Here is a 17,987-nt window from a genome sequence, read left to right on the forward strand (position 1 = left end):
TGCAGCAGCAGGATGGTGTATGTGGGATCAACGCGACAGTGCCAATGATCATTGTAATGAAGGAATATGTGCAAACGTGTGGCTCAGTGATGTGTAATAGTTTTTGGAACAACAGCGGAGCTCTATTGGTCTATAAGTATAAGATATTTCCGTGTTGGTTACACAAATAATACTTATTAGTGAAATAATTTCACTGTTGGTTTTGGTCTTTTCATGGGATTTGATGACAATGAAACCTTACCCCTGAACCGCAGAAGCGACCGAGTCGATGTGAGTTGGCGTCGTACCCGTTGTACAGCTCGATGTAGTCATAACCACAGTCAGCCTCCTCCTCTACCTCGAAAGTAATGAAGCTCAGCTCGATGCCGTAGCCCTGTTCGGCCGTCAGCAACCACTCGCAGTCAGTGTGACCCGGGTAATTATTGTCTCCAAACTGAGAGTGGGAGTAGAGGTTCTTCTGACGGGCTTCTGCTTTCAGACGACCTCCACACTCTGCAGAGACACAGGATTAGGACAGAGAAGAGAGAATTTTTTAATCTGAAAAATTAGGCGTTTGATAGATTTAGTAGTTGTTGTTTTTATAGTGAACAAACAATAAGTCAGATTTCATGAATGATATATATCATGTATGTGCTGTTGTGAACCACTAGAGGGAAATATCTGCCTTAAAAAACTATTCAAACTTAAGATCCAAGCTGGTGACTGTGAGTGATGCTCTTTGCAGACACAAAAACTCACACTTAGTGTTGCACATACACACATAAAGTGAGATATTATTGCTAACATTTACACACTTAAATGTACTTCCACACAGACACACACCTGTGGAGTGTGTAGCTTGGAAGCCCTTCCTTTGTACTGAGGCGTCAGAAATGAAGCGGAGGTACATCTTGTTGCCGGTTGAGACCAGCTGCTCCGGGATCTTACTGCCACACAATCGACCCAAGATGGCTGCCGTGTCACTGTCCCCGTCAAAGGCCTCCAGATGGTCATATGCGCACTCCTGATGCTGCTCGATCTCAAACTCATTGAAGGTCTGGAAAAGTAAAGGCAGAGGGACAGAGAGAGTGAGAGATCGCTGAGTGAGATATATGAGTGGGTGTTGACCTTGTTGTCCAGATGTTTTATAGGGACTATTTCTTTGTTAGAAGTTAGTAGTTTCTGTGAAGACATTTGAAACATAGGTCCCTGAATTATCCAGAATGAATATGGCACTGTTTCTGGGATCACTGTTGAGTTTTCCAAATGTCATTTTTCAATGCTTTGAGCACCATAAATGAAACTGCGTTTACCTCACTTGTATTAAGAGGACGGCAGATACCTCAGAGACAGATAACTCAAGTCACTTTTCCATATAGATAGTGTTTCACTTGTTCCACTGACTCCCACTGCAGAAAAACAACAAAGTTGGAAAAACTCTGGAGAGGTCAAAGCTTGCTGTAGTTTTGATCACTTCAGACTTTTCCAAATTAATTAATTAATATTATTAATTTGGAGTTGTGTTTCTGGCCACTTGATGAAGTCCAATATTCACTTTTTAAGCTCTGTTTTGGTCTCCACCAACTCCTGCTAAATGCTCCACTATGGTCACCAGCTAGTCACTTAAAGGGGGCTATACGATTCTAATGCAAAATACAATATCTCCTCACACAGCGTGTGTGATGAAAAAAAAATCTTGTTTGTACACAGCTATGGCTTTGTAAACAGGAAACAAACCGGACAGAGCCACACAACACTTTTCTAGCCATGATTTGCATGTGTATGGTAATGTTAATTACTTGCCCACAAACAGTCAGCTTACTGTTCCGTTTGCCAAGATATTCAGTGTTTGTGATGTTAGCTATAGTAGCAGGAGTTGTCTGGAGCTTGTGTGCTGGCCCTAGGAAACCATCTCGTCCACTCTGCATGTTAGCTTTGCAGCAGCAGCTGTTGCTAGTCCACAACTTAGCTAACGTCAGTTACATTACTTGCTGTGTCGTTGTTCGCTCTGCATCATGGTATTTGTCATTGGATTGTTATTGGATTTCTCCAGAATCGCGTGCACCACCTTTAAGTTTGTCTGTCAGACGTTTAGGGCAGAGAAGGTGGCGTACAGTGACTTTTAGAGTTTTTCATCAGGAAACATAATGCCTGTTGCGGCAAAAAGAATGACGTAATAATGGCGGGTTAAAGTTACTGGCTAGAAAACCAAAACAAGGAACAGAAAGCTGCTATTCTCCAACGTGATCCATTGTTAATATAAAACATATACACTCACCTAAAGGATTATTAGGAACACCTGTTCAATTTCTCATTAATGCAATTATCTAATCAACCAATCACATGGCAGTTGCTTCAATGCATTTAGGGGTGTGGTCCTGGTCAAGACAATCTCCTGAACTCCAAACTGAATGTCAGAATGGGAAAGAAAGGTGATTTAAGCAATTTTGAGCGTGGCATGGTTGTTGGTGCCAGACGGGCCGGTCTGAGTATTTCACAATCTGCTCAGTTACTGGGATTTTCACGCACAACCATTTCTAGGGTTTACAAAGAATGGTGTGAAAAGGGAAAAACATCCAGTATGCGGCAGTCCTGTGGGCGAAAATGCCTTGTTGATGCTAGAGGTCAGAGGAGAATGGGCCGACTGATTCAAGCTGATAGAAGAGCAACTTTGACTGAAATAACCACTCGTTACAACCGAGGTATGCAGCAAAGCATTTGTGAAGCCACAACACGCACAACCTTGAGGCGGATGGGCTACAACAGCAGAAGACCCCACCGGGTACCACTCATCTCCACTACAAATAGGAAAAAGAGGCTACAATTTGCAAGAGCTCACCAAAATTGGACAGTTGAAGACTGGAAAAATGTTGCCTGGTCTGATGAGTCTCGATTTCTGTTCAGACATTCAGATGGTAGAGTCAGGATTTGGCGTAAACAGAATGAGAACATGGATCCATCATGCCTTGTTACCTCTGTGCAGGCTGGTGGTGGTGGTGTAATGGTGTGGGGGATGTTTTCTTGGCACACTTTAGGCCCCTTAGTGCCAATTGGGCATCATTTAAATGCCACGGCCTACCTGAGCATTGTTTCTGACCATGTCCATCCCTTTATGGCCACCATGTACCCATCCTCTGATGGCTACTTCCAGCAGGATAATGCACCATGTCACAAAGCTCGAATCATTTCAAATTGGTTTCTTGAACATGACAATGAGTTCACTGTACTAAAATGGCCCCCACAGTCACCAGATCTCAACCCAATAGAGCATCTTTGGGATGTGGTGGAACGGGAGCTTCGTGCCCTGGATGTGCATCCCACAAATCTCCATCAACTGCAAGATGCTATCCTATCAATATGGGCCAACATTTCTAAAGAATGCTTTCAGCACCTTGTTGAATCAATGCCACGTAGAATTAAGGCAGTTCTGAAGGCGAAAGGGGGTCAAACACAGTATTAGTATGGTGTTCCTAATAATCCTTTAGGTGAGTGTATTATAGCCACTTAAAACAAATTTCTGTCACCAATAACTTATTGGATTGCTCCAATATCAGACATGTTTGGTAGAGGTGCTGAGAATGCTATTAATAATTTTTCAGGCTCTTCAGACAGTGTTACAACCTTTAAAACCTTTAAATATATTTGCATATTCTTTATTACTACTGAGCAGAACCCCAGCGTCCCCCTGTCTTTGCCTACACATTACTTCCACACTGACATACCCGTAAACAGTGTCACGATTCATAATCTAATCAAGTCACAGTGAGCTGAGTCATAACACCTTGCAGGCCTCTCTCCCACACACATTCACACACCTCTCTGATTGTCTGCCGAGCCATGCTCCATCACGCCACCACAAAAAAACACCACACCACATCAATTTTTACCAACCAGACGAGAGGATAAAGGAGAGCGAAGGTGCGCTGATGTGAGGATGTCATTACTGAGAGGGGAACTGCTTGCTTCTGGGTTCGTGGGGGCTTCCAGATGTTTCTAACTGTAGCTTGGGTGAGAGGCTGGTTTGTAGATCTGTTTACTACTCCCAAGATAATTTAATGTGCGAATGTGTGTGTGTGTGACAGACAGAGAGGGAAGAAGCAACAACAGAATGACCTTCATCTATGCGTCTATGCTCAGGCTTCTGGTATTAGATTTATCCCACTGTGATGTCATTACTGTGGATATAGAGAGCACCCCTGCTAATCTCAACACACACATAATAAAAAAACACTTTTCCCAAATTTCTGTGTATATCGCATGTAGTCACACGTTCAAAACAGGTGCAAAAACTACTAAATGTGCTATCATTGCTGAGGTAATTTGTGTTTTTAGTTATGCAAGAGATTATCAAAATTACATGACAGCAGATGACAATTTTGATAGCATGTGGCAAAATCAGTCCAAGTGAAGTGAGGAGCCAAATCCAAATGCTTTGCAGCTGTACTGTGTGTGTGTGTGTGTGTGTGTGTGTGTGTGTGTGTGTGTGTGTGTGTGTGTGTGTGCGCGTGCACTTGACTGTGTGCCTAGACCAGGAACGTGGGTATAGTGTTAAGACTTCACTGTGTGTGTGTTTGTGTGTGAGACACTGTTTGCATGGCAACACGAGTGGACTTTAGGAGGATTATCTGAAGCACGCTGTGTGAATGTGAGCATATGTGCTTCTGTACTTGTATCTTTTCTAAGGGCCAGGATCAAGAAGTAAGTAAGTAAGTGAAGTAAGGTTAGCAGCTGACTCTACACAATGGACAGTATGGGGGAAAGTAATGTATGTCCTGATCTATAATAATAATAATAATAATAATCTTTATTTACAGACAACTTTTCAAAACAATGTTACAAAGTGCTTTCACAACAGCCAAGAAAATAAAACACAGTAAACAAAATAAATCTATCTAAACAGTAGCAATGTAACCTCCTCAAGAGTCCTCACATGTAGATATTTTGCGCACATTTAGAAGTTCTCAAGGAAGATGTCTCAGTGTCGGCCCTGATCTGCCCCCTAGTACTTGCCCTTTATAATCCTACAGGTACAAACTATGCAGGCAAGTATGCCAATAATGCACCTTGTATTGCAGTTGGTTTCTCCTGGTGTCCATGTTGGTAAAAAAATTATCATAAAATTTAGGGATAGTGAGTGAGGATACTGTCTTTTGGTCCTAACTTTTTCAAAAGCTTGCTTGAAGCTTTAAGGTTAGTTCTAAGTTATGGTCAGGATAAAATAGAAGTGGTCTGTAAGCGTTGGAGTTAGGCTAGGGAAAGTTATGCCAATGAGGGTCGTCACAAGTTTAGAAGTACGAACGTCTTGTGTGTGTGTGTTTGTGTATGTGCGCGCATGTCCACCACTCTCTCACCTCTGCAAGATGAGCTTGTAAACAGCAATGAACATCTTCATTCGATGCACCGGAGTCAGGAGAAACACCATTTGCATTAAAGCTAACGGTGTAAGCCAAACACCATCTGTCTGAGCTAACATACTGTCACAGAAGTTAAGATTATCTACTCTCCTTTCTCTCTTTCTGTCTCTCTTCGGAAAAATAACTATGCAAATCAGACTTGGAACTTTTCAGCCTTGACTATGTTTAATCCATAATGCACATAGCAGAGCGTCTTATTCCTGTTTATCCCTAAATAAACTATGTACATCTGCAGTTACTCTGAAATGTGGAGATGACTATCTGAGGTGACACAGAAATGCTTACATGCACAAATCCAAGCATGTGTGTGCACATAAACACTGCACACACACACATACACAGAAAGACACAAAGACACAGATGGCCACTGCCCAAGGCCTCTTTCTAACGCATGAGCACACGCTTGCAGTTAGCCCGAATATACAAACATGGACTTTATCCCCCCATTCACATTTGGGTTTCATAAGTGGAACATGTGAAAGAGAGATCATCAAGCAATAAGGCGGAGGGCAGCCTGAGGCATTTACATACGATATGACCTTACAGAGAGAATAATGTGTTGTTATGAGAAAGGGAAGAAGGTCAATAATGCTTAAGGGTTTGAAGAGTGAAAGAGATATTGATTGATTTCAGCACACTTACTATCTTGACTCTGTGTCCCGGTGTGGCTGTGATGTCCCAGGTACACTCCTTACGGCTGGGATACTTGTCTGGCCAGTTAGGGCTGCTCAGGGTCCCACTGGGGCTGTGGATCTTATGCTCACACTCAGCTGGACACACACACATGCATATCCACACACACGCGAGCGAACGCACGCAAGCACACACATAGAGAGGAAGTTAAAATCATGGCTGCACAGGAAAAGATCAGAGGAAATGGAAAGGGAACAGGAAGGAAAGAAATGAGAGAACCAAAAGTGAGAGAAAAGATTTCAAAGCAACACATCCTGATGACAAGTTCAGTGTAAATTTCACACGAGCGCATGCATGCGACACATGGTTACAGTAACGGTAGTTTGCATTGATGTATAGCACTTAAAGCCAAACCAAAATACAAATATTTTCTCTATTAGTAGTAATAGTAGTAATACAAGTCACAATAATATTTAAAGGTGAAACTATTATATTATTGGAATTATATTATATATTATTATTCTGGATGTAATAATATGGACTCAATGCAGAGAAAGCTTTTGTGCTTATAGTTACATTCAGATGTTTTAACAATTCCTACAAAACACAGTACCCATTGCAACCACTGCTAAAATCTTTGCCCTTGTTGAATGGATGTTTAGGAAATGGCTCCTAAACATTTTTTTTTGCAGGCTACAGTTAGAGAACATTAATGCATCCAGCAATTTGAAAACATTTGAATAAATTTACATTTTTTGAATATGTTAATGAAGAAACATAAGGGTTCAGATGCCTTAATACCTTTATTGACCTGGGATCAATAATTTGTTTCTGTAAAAAAAGGAAACTTCTGGGGCCCGCAGTTTTGCCCACATTACTACTATATTAAATTACAGAAACTACTCAGTAGTCAGCTATCAGGAACAATGTATATTAATACATATTGCTATAGATGTGTCAGTTAGCCAGAATGCTATTAACTAAAAATAATTCCACTTTGAAATGCGATGCAATCCTTTAATGCAATACAGCTTGGTTTCAGTTGTCACTGATGGGCATCTGACTAAATATAACTCTAATACTGCATTTCATGATAACACATCAGCTATGGGCTAATACTGTAGCATGCTAACCACTGTGCAGCAGCTCTTTGTGGTTAAAGATGGACTCTTGCCAATTGCTTTCCTCCTGGAGAGTTTGTATCAAGTAAAAATTGTACTGAAAACTATCTATGGCAGCCCTCCCAGCCACACATGGCATTTGTGTGTGTATGTGTGTGTGTGTGTGTGTGTGTGTGTGTGTGTGTGTGTGTGTATGGTGTGAGTTACACAGATGCCATGTCTTAATGAAGGTGATAGGAGGCAGGAGGCATGCACAAGACAACAAGATGTATTCCAGAGTGACAGATTTTATTTAGAGTCAGACATACTGAACCCAGGTACAGAATGAGATGGATGAATTTACAAGAACAATGTATAAATGTAAAAGAGAGTTTTCTAAAGCATTAAATACAGATGTCATATTCCACACACACTACTGTTACAGAAGACCCCCACACACAACCTTGTGCAGTTAAAAAGTCTAGCTACGTACAAGATACAGATTTGTCAGATGTTTTCTTTTCATGAAAAAGATTAGACAGGATCCCTGAGACCATAAAGAATACTGATTTAAAGTTTTTTGTCTTTGTTTTCCTTTTTACTACTGGTGTCTCATAGAGTTACAAACCTCTGGCAGGTGACTTCAAGCACTAAAAGCTGATGTTATATATTAATTCAACACGTTAACAGCACATGTTCAAATTTCCACCTCCAAATGTTGTAACTTTCACATGCACATAAAGTCTGTATGTACTGTATATAACCATACACCACACAGACTCAAGATGTGTGTGATGGGAATAAGGATTTGCATGACTCTGTAAGGTTACTGGGTCAAGCTGGTCTAATGCACACATAAACACACACACACACATACATACATACACACACACACACACACACACACAGGAAGACAGCGCTACATGTGCAGCTTTCAAGCTCCCAGATGTTTGAAACATGAGTGTTTTTATGAGCAGCACTGGGAGCCTTTAGTGAGGTGTGTATTGATGGTGGTGTGTGTGTACATGTTCAAGAGTTCAACTTCAAAGAGTTGAGTATAATATGTCAATTCAGCTTTTTAATAAATAATGTTTTCTGTCATACTGAAACACCCCCCTCTGTGCGTCTGCTTCTCACACACGAACTCATATCACAGTGAACATAGCCTTAGTGACCTGTAGGCAGAGTTGTTTTTAAGTCTTTTGAGACAAGTTCAAGTTAAGCAAGTCTTTCAAAGTAAATTTCAAGTCTTTATGAGTAAGTCTCAAGTCCTTTAGGGCAAGTCTAAGTCAAGTGTCAGTGAGCAGAGCTACGGTGATGAGCAAACAGCGCTGTTCTCAAAGGCCAACACCTATACAGAGATAGACCTTTTTTGAAAGAGTAAAATTTCTTTTTTTACCCAGAAACAGTCACTATAGTGCTCTCGTCAAAGCCACCAGGCTCCCTTGACAAAACACGTAATTTTACCTCTCTGGTCTACTGCTGCCTCCACTGGTTAGATTGTGTAATTGTATCACTTGGGTGTTTTAACCCTTTAAAACGCCAAATTCACACAATAACCCAAACAAACTAACTGACTGAGGCAGCAGTAAACCAACAACTCCTGTGCTTTTTGAGGTATAATCCAAAATCCATAGATCCAAAAACATGAGTTAATTGGGTCCAGGTTAAAAAATACCGAAGTTACCCTTTAAGTATTTGGAGGCTAGTCTAAGTTAAGTCTTGTGTCTTTCAGAGCAATTCACAAGTCAACATAAGTCATCAAGTCAAGGAATCTTTTAGGTATCTAAATGCTGAACATTACAATGACACAACATTTGCAATTTCTTTCTTCAAAGCTGTGTTAATAGCCAACAGCGCGTACATTTCTAAATAATTAATTATTAATAATGATTTAAGGCATGTTGCTAAGCCTGCCTGATGCTTTTTTTTATATTCTGTTGTTCAGGGATTTTACTAGGTCAAAGCTTGAGACTTGAATCTTTTAAACTTTCAAGTCTGTCAAGTCTCACAGCATTCAAGTCAAAGTCATGTCTCTAGTCTTCACCTTTGTAACAACAAGTCTACAGCTCTGCTTGCAGGCTCCAAGTGTAGAAATGTATGCATGAAAATAAAATATTATCCTCAAATTGAAAGGGCCAGTCTGTTGTCATGTGGATAAACAGAGTAAGGGCTGTATGATGAACGATGACTGTTCTTGTGAATTAGCACATGCTTGTGTGAATGTGGTACCATGTGCATGTGCACTCCAATTATTTTATGCCAGTGTGTGTGCTGATGTGAATGTACGTGAAACCCACCTTCCTTACAGTCATGTTTGTTCTCATGCAGTACAAAGCCATGGCGACACTGACAAACATAAGAGCCCACTGTGTTGATGCACTCGTGTTGGCAGCCGCCGTTGTCCTTGCTGCACTCATCTTTGTCTGTGAGAGATACACATGTAACACATCACTCATGTGGAAACAGCAAAAAAAAATGGGGTGGAGGGAAGCAAGAGGTCAAGCAGGGGAGAGGAGTGGAAAGATGAGACCTTAAGGAAGGGGAGGAGAATTTATGAAAAAGAAAAAAAGATGATAAGGAGTGAGGGACAGATAACAAGGAAAAGGCAGAGGTAAGGAAGAACAGACGGAAGTGAAATTAAACTAGGAAGGTAAGGTCAACAAAAGAAAGCACAGTACAAACGGCAAATAAAGAGAAACATGAACTTAAATATCCAGCTATCATTCTAAGCAGACATGGTCAACTGTAAGACTGCAAGATACTGTTCATTATTCACCCGGAAAGTTAAAGTTTTGATTATAGGGCTGAGAGTTAAATCCAAGGGAGATGGCAGTGCACTAAACCACTTACCCAAACACCATTTGTCCAGTCATAGCTTAGCAACTGTTTCTGGGCACAAGTAAAACAGTGTTTGTCTAGTCTAACGTAAGTTGCAAATGTTAGAATGCCCCGGCTAAAAAGCTTACTACATACAGCAGAAATCAAGCATTACTTCCATTTCATTAGCTAACTTCATTATTTTGTGTGATTAAAAAATGTCATCCATCATTTTATATAACCGACTGTGTGGAAGCTGGTTCTGGCTACGACTATATATATATATATATATATATATATCAGTGTTAGCAACTCCGTCCTGCACTTAATTGATTTTGGGAATGAGTTTACATTCCACCCATATTATACAAACTGGGGTTACTTTTGCCAAACTCACTGGTTAATCCAAATCCCAAAGCCTTTTCTCGTGTAAAAGTGAAATATTCTTTAACAAGGAACAAAAAAGCATAATTACATCTCAGTTTTGCATGTGACATAAGAACAATGCTGCACCTCTATTTCTGTGTATTCAGCATAGTTTATGAGGATGCTGACTTTTTGCCCAAGATATGTACCTTTAGCCTCAATATTTTAGCATAGTCATCAAATACGTATTAAGGATCCTTTACAGCAGTGACGGACAGCCAGGGGTGATCTTCTGCAGTTACCACGGGGTATGTGGAAAACTCGTGAAGCACAGCTAATTTGAAAAAACATCAATTATAATTTGATAATATATACTCACATAACAAATTAGTTTGATGCTGATCTTTATAGTTATTGTCACAATAACTTACCAGCTATGGTAGGTGGTAAGCGCAGAAGACATGCCTCTGTTTTCCACCTACTTGAGTCATTTATAAGCTGATTAAAACTGGGGTAGGCAATATATTTCAGAAGCATTTTTGTTACATTAAACCAACAGCAATCAATAAATTAAGTGCTCTGACACACACAAAAATTCTGTGGATGTTGCAAGACTGTAATAAGCACAGCCAAAAGATTGGCTGACTACCTACCTGTCTGCCTACCTGTGTGCACTCTGCTTTAGAGGGACGCTTAAAGGGAGGGAGTGGGATTTTTTCAGTTGGATACTTTCAAAATCTAGCTGTCTCTTGTATGTCTCCAACATTGCCTACTCCAGCTTTAAAGCTACAGAAAGACTAGATATGGTAAATCTGCCACTGTTATAATTGTAAACTGCATATGTGCCGTGCTAGAATGGAAAGCTTGACAGGCATAACTACAGTAACTAAGGTGGGCAGGGTTTAGTGAAGGGTGAATTAAGAAGAGTAAAATAGTAATAATATAAAGATTTCCAAAAAGACAGGTTAGAGGAAAATAAGGTAAAATAAAAGAAAGCATCAACAAAAATTAGTATTAAGGCATTGAGAAGAATAACCTCCAACAAGAGACAACTACAAAGGGTTAAGTTAGTTAGTGTGTGTAAGTCTGTGTGTGGTTCTGTTGGCCTGTACAACTGTCTTTGTGCTGCTCTTTTTATGTTCATGGTTATGGTTGCTTTGTGGCCACACTCAGGCCTTGGCTGTGAAACTTCTCTGTTTTCATATCAGCTGCGCTCTCTGACCACTACATCTATTTCAGTCTGATGTGTTCACCCAGCCAAATGAAGAGAAACTGTAAAATGTGAGGAGGGCTTCTGTCACCACGTCTGAATATTATAAGCCTAATGTTATAATTTTGGAAAGATACTGGAGACCTACTTCTCTGTGACATAGTAGGCTATGTGGGACATTACGTTGTCATGGTAACGCCTAACTGCAGACCACGAATTCTCCCCATAAATAAATTTATTAGATTTTGGAGCATTTTGCTCCACAAATTTGCATACAAACAAGGAGAACTGATTTTCTTTAAAGTACAATAAACCTTATTGCTGTATATCTGACCTATGGTGTATATATCAAATCAAATCAAATCAAATCTTATTTTATTTACAGTGCAAATCACCATGCAGCATGGTCCCAATACGCTGTATTTATTCTGTCTAGTGTCTCCCTATTGCCATTTCTTGTAATTACACCTAAACTATATGTCTTGCCTAATATAACTGCTGCACATGTTAGTATTGTTTAAATCTTAGTCAATTTCACACTCTTCATACTACTCATTCTGCTAGTACTGTATACATGAAATCAACTATAAAACTTTTTTTTTAATTAAAACGTTTCTTGGCTCAAATAATGACCTCATTAACATAACTGGTTATACTGTATTTCTGTTATTGTGAAACAGCAATGTTGGTACAGTTCGGTGACACGTGAACTTAGCTGGAGCTGAAAAACTATTTAAAAGTATAAAAAGGACCTTAAAAGGATATTTGACATTTCAGTGTAATATGCTAAATTAGCTTTCTTGCCGAGAGTTAATAGAGAAGATCTATACCACTCTCATATCTGTAGGCTAAATATAAACTTACAGCCAGGCACCGGTTAGCTTAGCTTAGCATAAGGCTGGCTTTTCGAAGGTAACAAAATCCCCCTACCAACTAAATTCTGCTGTTTACAGTGACAACAAGAAAACTGGAAGCCACTGTGCCTGGCCAAGAAATAGTCCGGCACATGACACCTTGTAAAACCACAAGTTGTCCATATCACACATTTGTTTTTGTAAAGATTAAAAAAAGCGAGATATAATGTGTTAATGTGAGCTTTCAAGGTGCTCGCATGCAGATTTTGTTCAGATAGAGCCAGGCTAGCAGTTTCCCCCTGTTTCCAGTCTTTGTGCTAAGCTAAGCTAACCGGCTGCTGCTTCCTATTTACCATAGAGATGTGAGAGTAGTTTCGATCTTCTCGTCCAACTCTCAGCAAGAAAGCGAATATGCATATTTCTAAAAATGTCTATGTGTGTTTACAGTGAGGGAAATATTCAAACGCAAGATTACATTTTTAATTGGCTGCACCATTTCCAGATGTCTTGTCAAAGATTTCTTTTTACACATTTCCCCAAAATTAAAATTAAAATTAAGATAAATTTGAACAATGTTAGGCTGCAAAGCAATAACTGACCCACTGGCAGGCCACTGCTTGTTAAGAGGTTAAAATGTTTAAATATCTAAAACAAAGACTGAGAGATATTTTCTGGCTTCTCACGCCTTTTCTCTGCCTCATCCTTTAATTTGTGGCTTCTAACCACATGGCTTCTCTTCAGAATGGCTGGGTGATGACAAAGACCTTTAGTGTAGCTGAACACAGGAGGAAGACAGCTCACAGGGTGGAGGTGGAAGGAGTAGGGAAGTCTTGCTCTGTGTGGGGATGCCACGTTGACAACAGTGATGGTGTCAGAGACAGAGAGGTGGGGAATTACAGATGACCGAACAGGAAGACACAGCATGTACAGGGAGAGTGTGGGAGACAGAGAAGAGTGTGTTTGTGACTGTGAGTGAGAGACAGATTCCTATAAAGAGATGTGAGATTAGACACAGACGCTGAGTCTCACCTCAACTCAAGAGCTTGTGAATCAAACTAGATCTCCTTTTAATGAAACCACTAAATCCTCCTCTATCTCTCTTGTGTGTGTGTGTGTGTGTGTGTGTGTGTGTGTTTGTCTGTGTCTGATGTGGTATTACGGTGCTATTGTGGGCTCAGTCTCACCCCATCACAGGCTAAGAAGCTTTGCAGTTGATGCTACACAGTGTTCATTGTAGCTTTCTTCGGGTCAAGCACACAATATCCACATGCACACACACACATACACACGCACACTCACGTGGATTAGTAGTGTGTGGGAGGCCGAAGGGACCTCCCTAAAGTTGCGGGATCTTTGCCAACCAAAAGCTATCGCTGGAAGCTTCTGACAATAGCAGAGCCACTCACACACACACATACACACACATTATCTATATCTGAGTGGTTTAACTCCAGGTGTTCTGCGGTTAGCAGAATTCTGACGAGCTCATCCAGTTGACAGCTTTACTTCCTCTGAAAGAGGAGAAAGTGGCCAAAATGTTACATTGAAGTTGTCCTTTCCATCAGTTTTGCCATTTCTCTTTTTTAGTTACTGTAAATGTTAGAGTAAGAAAAGAGAAATTTGGATCTTATCTTCAGGACAACTTCCTAAAATTGTTATTAACTAATGTTAAAATCCAACAAATTCATCCCTGCAAGAGTGAATAGGGGATATTTGTTGTGTTTTTGCTGGGTAATCATAGCTGTGTCCCAATTCCATACAACATACTAATTAAATTAAATGTAACTTAATTAAATACATTTAAGTATTTTAAATAAGTTTTGGGAAATTGCAACTTTTCCAGAACACATTAGACAAAAAAGTTATAATTTTCTAATTTTGGCAGTACCTTCCCAAAGTTGCAGTTTGACACCACGACTATTACTACTACTACTAGTGCACATCACTAATAATCTCTTTTTACTACTAAATAGTACAATAACAGGGAAATTTTCAAATATAAATATGGTAAACGTGTGCAAAATCATGTAAATCATATAAAATTATCAATTGAAAGAAATGCACTGTTCCACCAAACTCTTCATATGTGTAAAACAAAGGCTCAATAACAATTCTTGTTCTTAAGAATTTGTTTTTGATTGAAACTTCAATCATTAATTTGGGCCACAGACGTTTCTATATCGAAATCATCATTCTGCTGAAAGTCAATAAATTTTAATATTGTATTATCATCCATCCCTAGATGATCCTCAGTAGTATTTGTTTGTAACATGGAATTGGGACAAAGCACTTGTTTTCCTCTGAAGGAGAATGGATTACACAATGATCCACACCATTAAAACAGGATCCATCCATTCCCTCCTCACATGATAGACCAGAGCCAATCAGAGATGCCAACTGTGAGGTCATGTTACCTCTGACCTTTGACGAGGTTGCCAGCTTGTTGTTGACATGGCCACGAGTGGGAGAGCGGCCACACTTTATGTCCTGGCATGACTCAAACACAATAAAACGCTCCTGACACAGAGCCAGCCTGTCTGAGAGAGAGGGCAGAGGGCAGGGTGGGTGCAGGAGGCCTGAGAGCCGGTGGAGGCTCAGGAGACACGACAAGACAGACGGACACAACACATGTAGACAGGCAGAAAAACTGAGGGGTACACATCTATGGATATTTCCACAAATACTTCAATTAGCACTCAAATTAACACAATGGAGGTGGGCAAAAGGCAGCAGCTTTAACTATTGATATTTAACCTTGACAATGATCTTTCCCTAACTTTAACCAACTGTTTTAGTTGTCTAAACTGAACCGTTGAACCATATAGCAGTTTCTATGGATGGATATTCTAGGTATACATTAATTAATAAACACAATGGAATTTTAAAACAAATTAACAAAACGATGTAAATTTATATTCAAAAACAATTGGTGGGGGAGGAGGACTTTAGGTCTGCAAAACGATTATTTGTCTCAGTACAATGAAAATATTCTGTTGTCGGACGGTTACTATGATTTCCGGCTGTGAGCCAGTTTCATGCTGAAATTAAAGCATCCAAGATTTCCACACTAGAAGCCTCTCAAACCACTCCTGCAGCCTAATTAACTTCTTCATTGTCCATTTGAAAGCTCAGCTGATCCCAAACAAAATACACTGCTCTGCCCATCCCTGATAAATACACACAAACACATGCACACACACACACACACACACACACGTGCGCGCGCGCACACACACACAGATGTAACACACGTGTCTTACCTGAGAAGAAGTGAGCCTTGAAGCCTTTCTTGGAGACGGTATTGTCAGACTTAAACTCAATCCTCATGTTGTTGTATTGAGACGTGATGACCTCAGGGACCTCTGTGCCACAGTATTTACCATGCAGCTTAGAGTCAGATGAAAGGCCGCTCCGCACTTCCACGTAGTCATACTTACATACCTAAAAACACACATGAGGTTCTTGTACACACAAATCCACAAGGTGGCTGCTAAGGTTAGCATCTCCCTTTCCCTATTATGGACAGACAACACACACACACACACACACACACACACACTCACCTCATTTCCCTCCAGCTCGAAGGCCTCAAACTGCATGGAAATGCGGTACTGAGTGGGAGCGACCACCTGCCATACACAGTTCTTGTTGGGTGGATACTCTTTAGGCCAACCAGGAGTGCTGATGGTCCCGTTCAACTTAGAGAGGAGACCGCCACATGCAGCTGGAAACACAAAAACAATTCAGACACAGACACACACTAATGTCTAGAAAATGGTATTTATGTGTTTACATGTGGTCAGATTCTGTATGTCAAATGATTCCCTGGACTCTGCGAGCCCAGACTTTACATTAGCAGGTGGCGGTGAATCTGGTCAATGCTTGAGGAAGTTGTTTTTCCACAAATCAAGCCTAGTGTTAGTTCAGGCAGGCAATGAAGTCAATCTCAGCTCACAATCCCAGCACTTCAGATGATAGCAGTGATCTTAATCTAGCCACATCAGCTGACAACTCAGCTGATTCCTCTCTTAGCATGCATTGGCAAATTCCATACAAGGCGCCTTATTTAAGCTGCTGTTTCCTCTGCAAGCAGCTTGTAACCCCACCGCCACCCCAGCTCCTCTTTTCAGGCTGTATCTGATTAATCATGTAATTCTGTATTAATACCTGCTCTGTTCTGTACCCTGGGGGTCTTTAGTGCTGCTCTCTGCCTCAGGCTTTCCATGTATGCGCATGAATAGGCAGGGATGTGTGACATAGGCGCATGGAAAGGCAGGGAGATTCCCGAACAGAGCCGTATTGCCAAACATAACTTTGTGCGGCACAAATATCAGTTTCTTTGATGAAAGTTGTTCTGGCTGAATTAAGGATTGGGGTTTTTTGTTGCTTTTTTTGTGATTTATTGCATTTCAGGCTACACACAAATTGGAACCTGTGAAATCAGTTCTCCCAAAATGTAGAATAAACACAGCTATCGTGTTTAAGTGGTTGGTTTTGTGCCACATTTTTGATGAACACAGTTGTATCCTGCACTTATTTTATTTAGGTGGGGGTGGATTACTGATATGACGTAGTTAAGGATGGAATGTGGAGGACAAACAGGTCCACTGACGGCTGCAGACCACGCTTCTACTGATGATGCCACTGGGAATATTTGTCATAGAGGAACCGGATTCAGCTCAAAGGAAAAGTAAAATGTGTGTGGAAAGGCATTGCTAGTGCTGTTTGTTCACTACAAGGGGAAGTAGGTAACGTGAGCTAATGCAAGTCACTCACAAGAAACAATAACACCTGTAGAGTTCACCACAGTGTTTCGTGACCCCACAACTTTATGATCCGTTATGTCTCCTGATCCATATTTATAATTGTTGTACTTGACATTGTTCAGCTGAGCATTTCTCAGCAATTCCAACAATTTCTCATTTTTGATTTGGGCTTGGTCAAATGCCTTATACAAATTAGCCCAAATGTCAGAGTAATTGTATGTAATTTGAAAATCCACTTTCTACATCATTTTCCCACACATTAATTCACTGGGGATGCCAAAAAAAAGAATAAAGTACCGCTCTTCAAAGAAATACAGCAAAACCGCAATTTGGACATTTCACTAGCAAAGCTTTTTCTCTCTCTGCCTCAGAAGTGGTTTGTTCAGTTGTTTCAGTATGTGGGTCGTTACGGATAGTTCATTTATTTCGTGGGATTAAAAGACCTTCACAGCATTTGTGGCACTGGAACAGTGAGGCATGTGGCTTTGTGTCAGAAAGATGTTTTTTCCTGTTGATGGAGGCTGTTCGGATGTTTTTTTTCTCATGAGTAAGACTCATATCCTACAGAAACACACAGCAGCACACAAAGGAATGCACATACAAATATGAATTCACCATTCCAGACACACACACACACACACACACACACACTTACCTTCACAGCTCTTCTTGTCAGGAGCCAGTTCATAGCCCGGGTCACAGGCACACTTGAAGCTGCCGAGAGTGTTTACACACCTCTGTTCACATCCACCATTGTCTGGCTTGGCACACTCGTCCTCCTCTGAAAAACACACGTCAGAGAACATTTGCACACACATAAAAAAATGCTTTGGTTAAAAGGCTGT

General features: G+C 40.5%; 1 protein-coding gene across 2 annotated transcripts in view; it reads right to left on the reverse strand.

The window, feature by feature from the left end:
* Positions 1 to 17,987, reverse strand: part of tll1 (tolloid-like 1) — a 49,177-nt gene that overhangs the window by 2,966 nt on the left and 28,224 nt on the right. For both annotated transcript variants that reach the window (XM_038713068.1, XM_038713067.1), the window contains 7 exons: positions 17,798 to 17,923; positions 15,940 to 16,100; positions 15,637 to 15,817; positions 9,427 to 9,552; positions 6,036 to 6,163; positions 823 to 1,036; positions 242 to 492 (listed from right to left, as the gene is read on the reverse strand). In XM_038713068.1, coding sequence (XP_038568996.1) covers positions 242 to 492; positions 823 to 1,036; positions 6,036 to 6,163; positions 9,427 to 9,552; positions 15,637 to 15,817; positions 15,940 to 16,100; positions 17,798 to 17,923 — 1,187 coding nt within the window. The remainder of the gene's footprint in view (positions 1 to 241; positions 493 to 822; positions 1,037 to 6,035; positions 6,164 to 9,426; positions 9,553 to 15,636; positions 15,818 to 15,939; positions 16,101 to 17,797; positions 17,924 to 17,987) is intronic.

This window comes from Micropterus salmoides, unplaced genomic scaffold (assembly GCF_014851395.1).
Source record: "Micropterus salmoides isolate LMB-PRFRI ecotype aquatic unplaced genomic scaffold, ASM1485139v1 Ms_hic_scaffold_12, whole genome shotgun sequence".
Classification (NCBI taxonomy): Eukaryota; Metazoa; Chordata; class Actinopteri; order Centrarchiformes; family Centrarchidae; genus Micropterus; species Micropterus salmoides.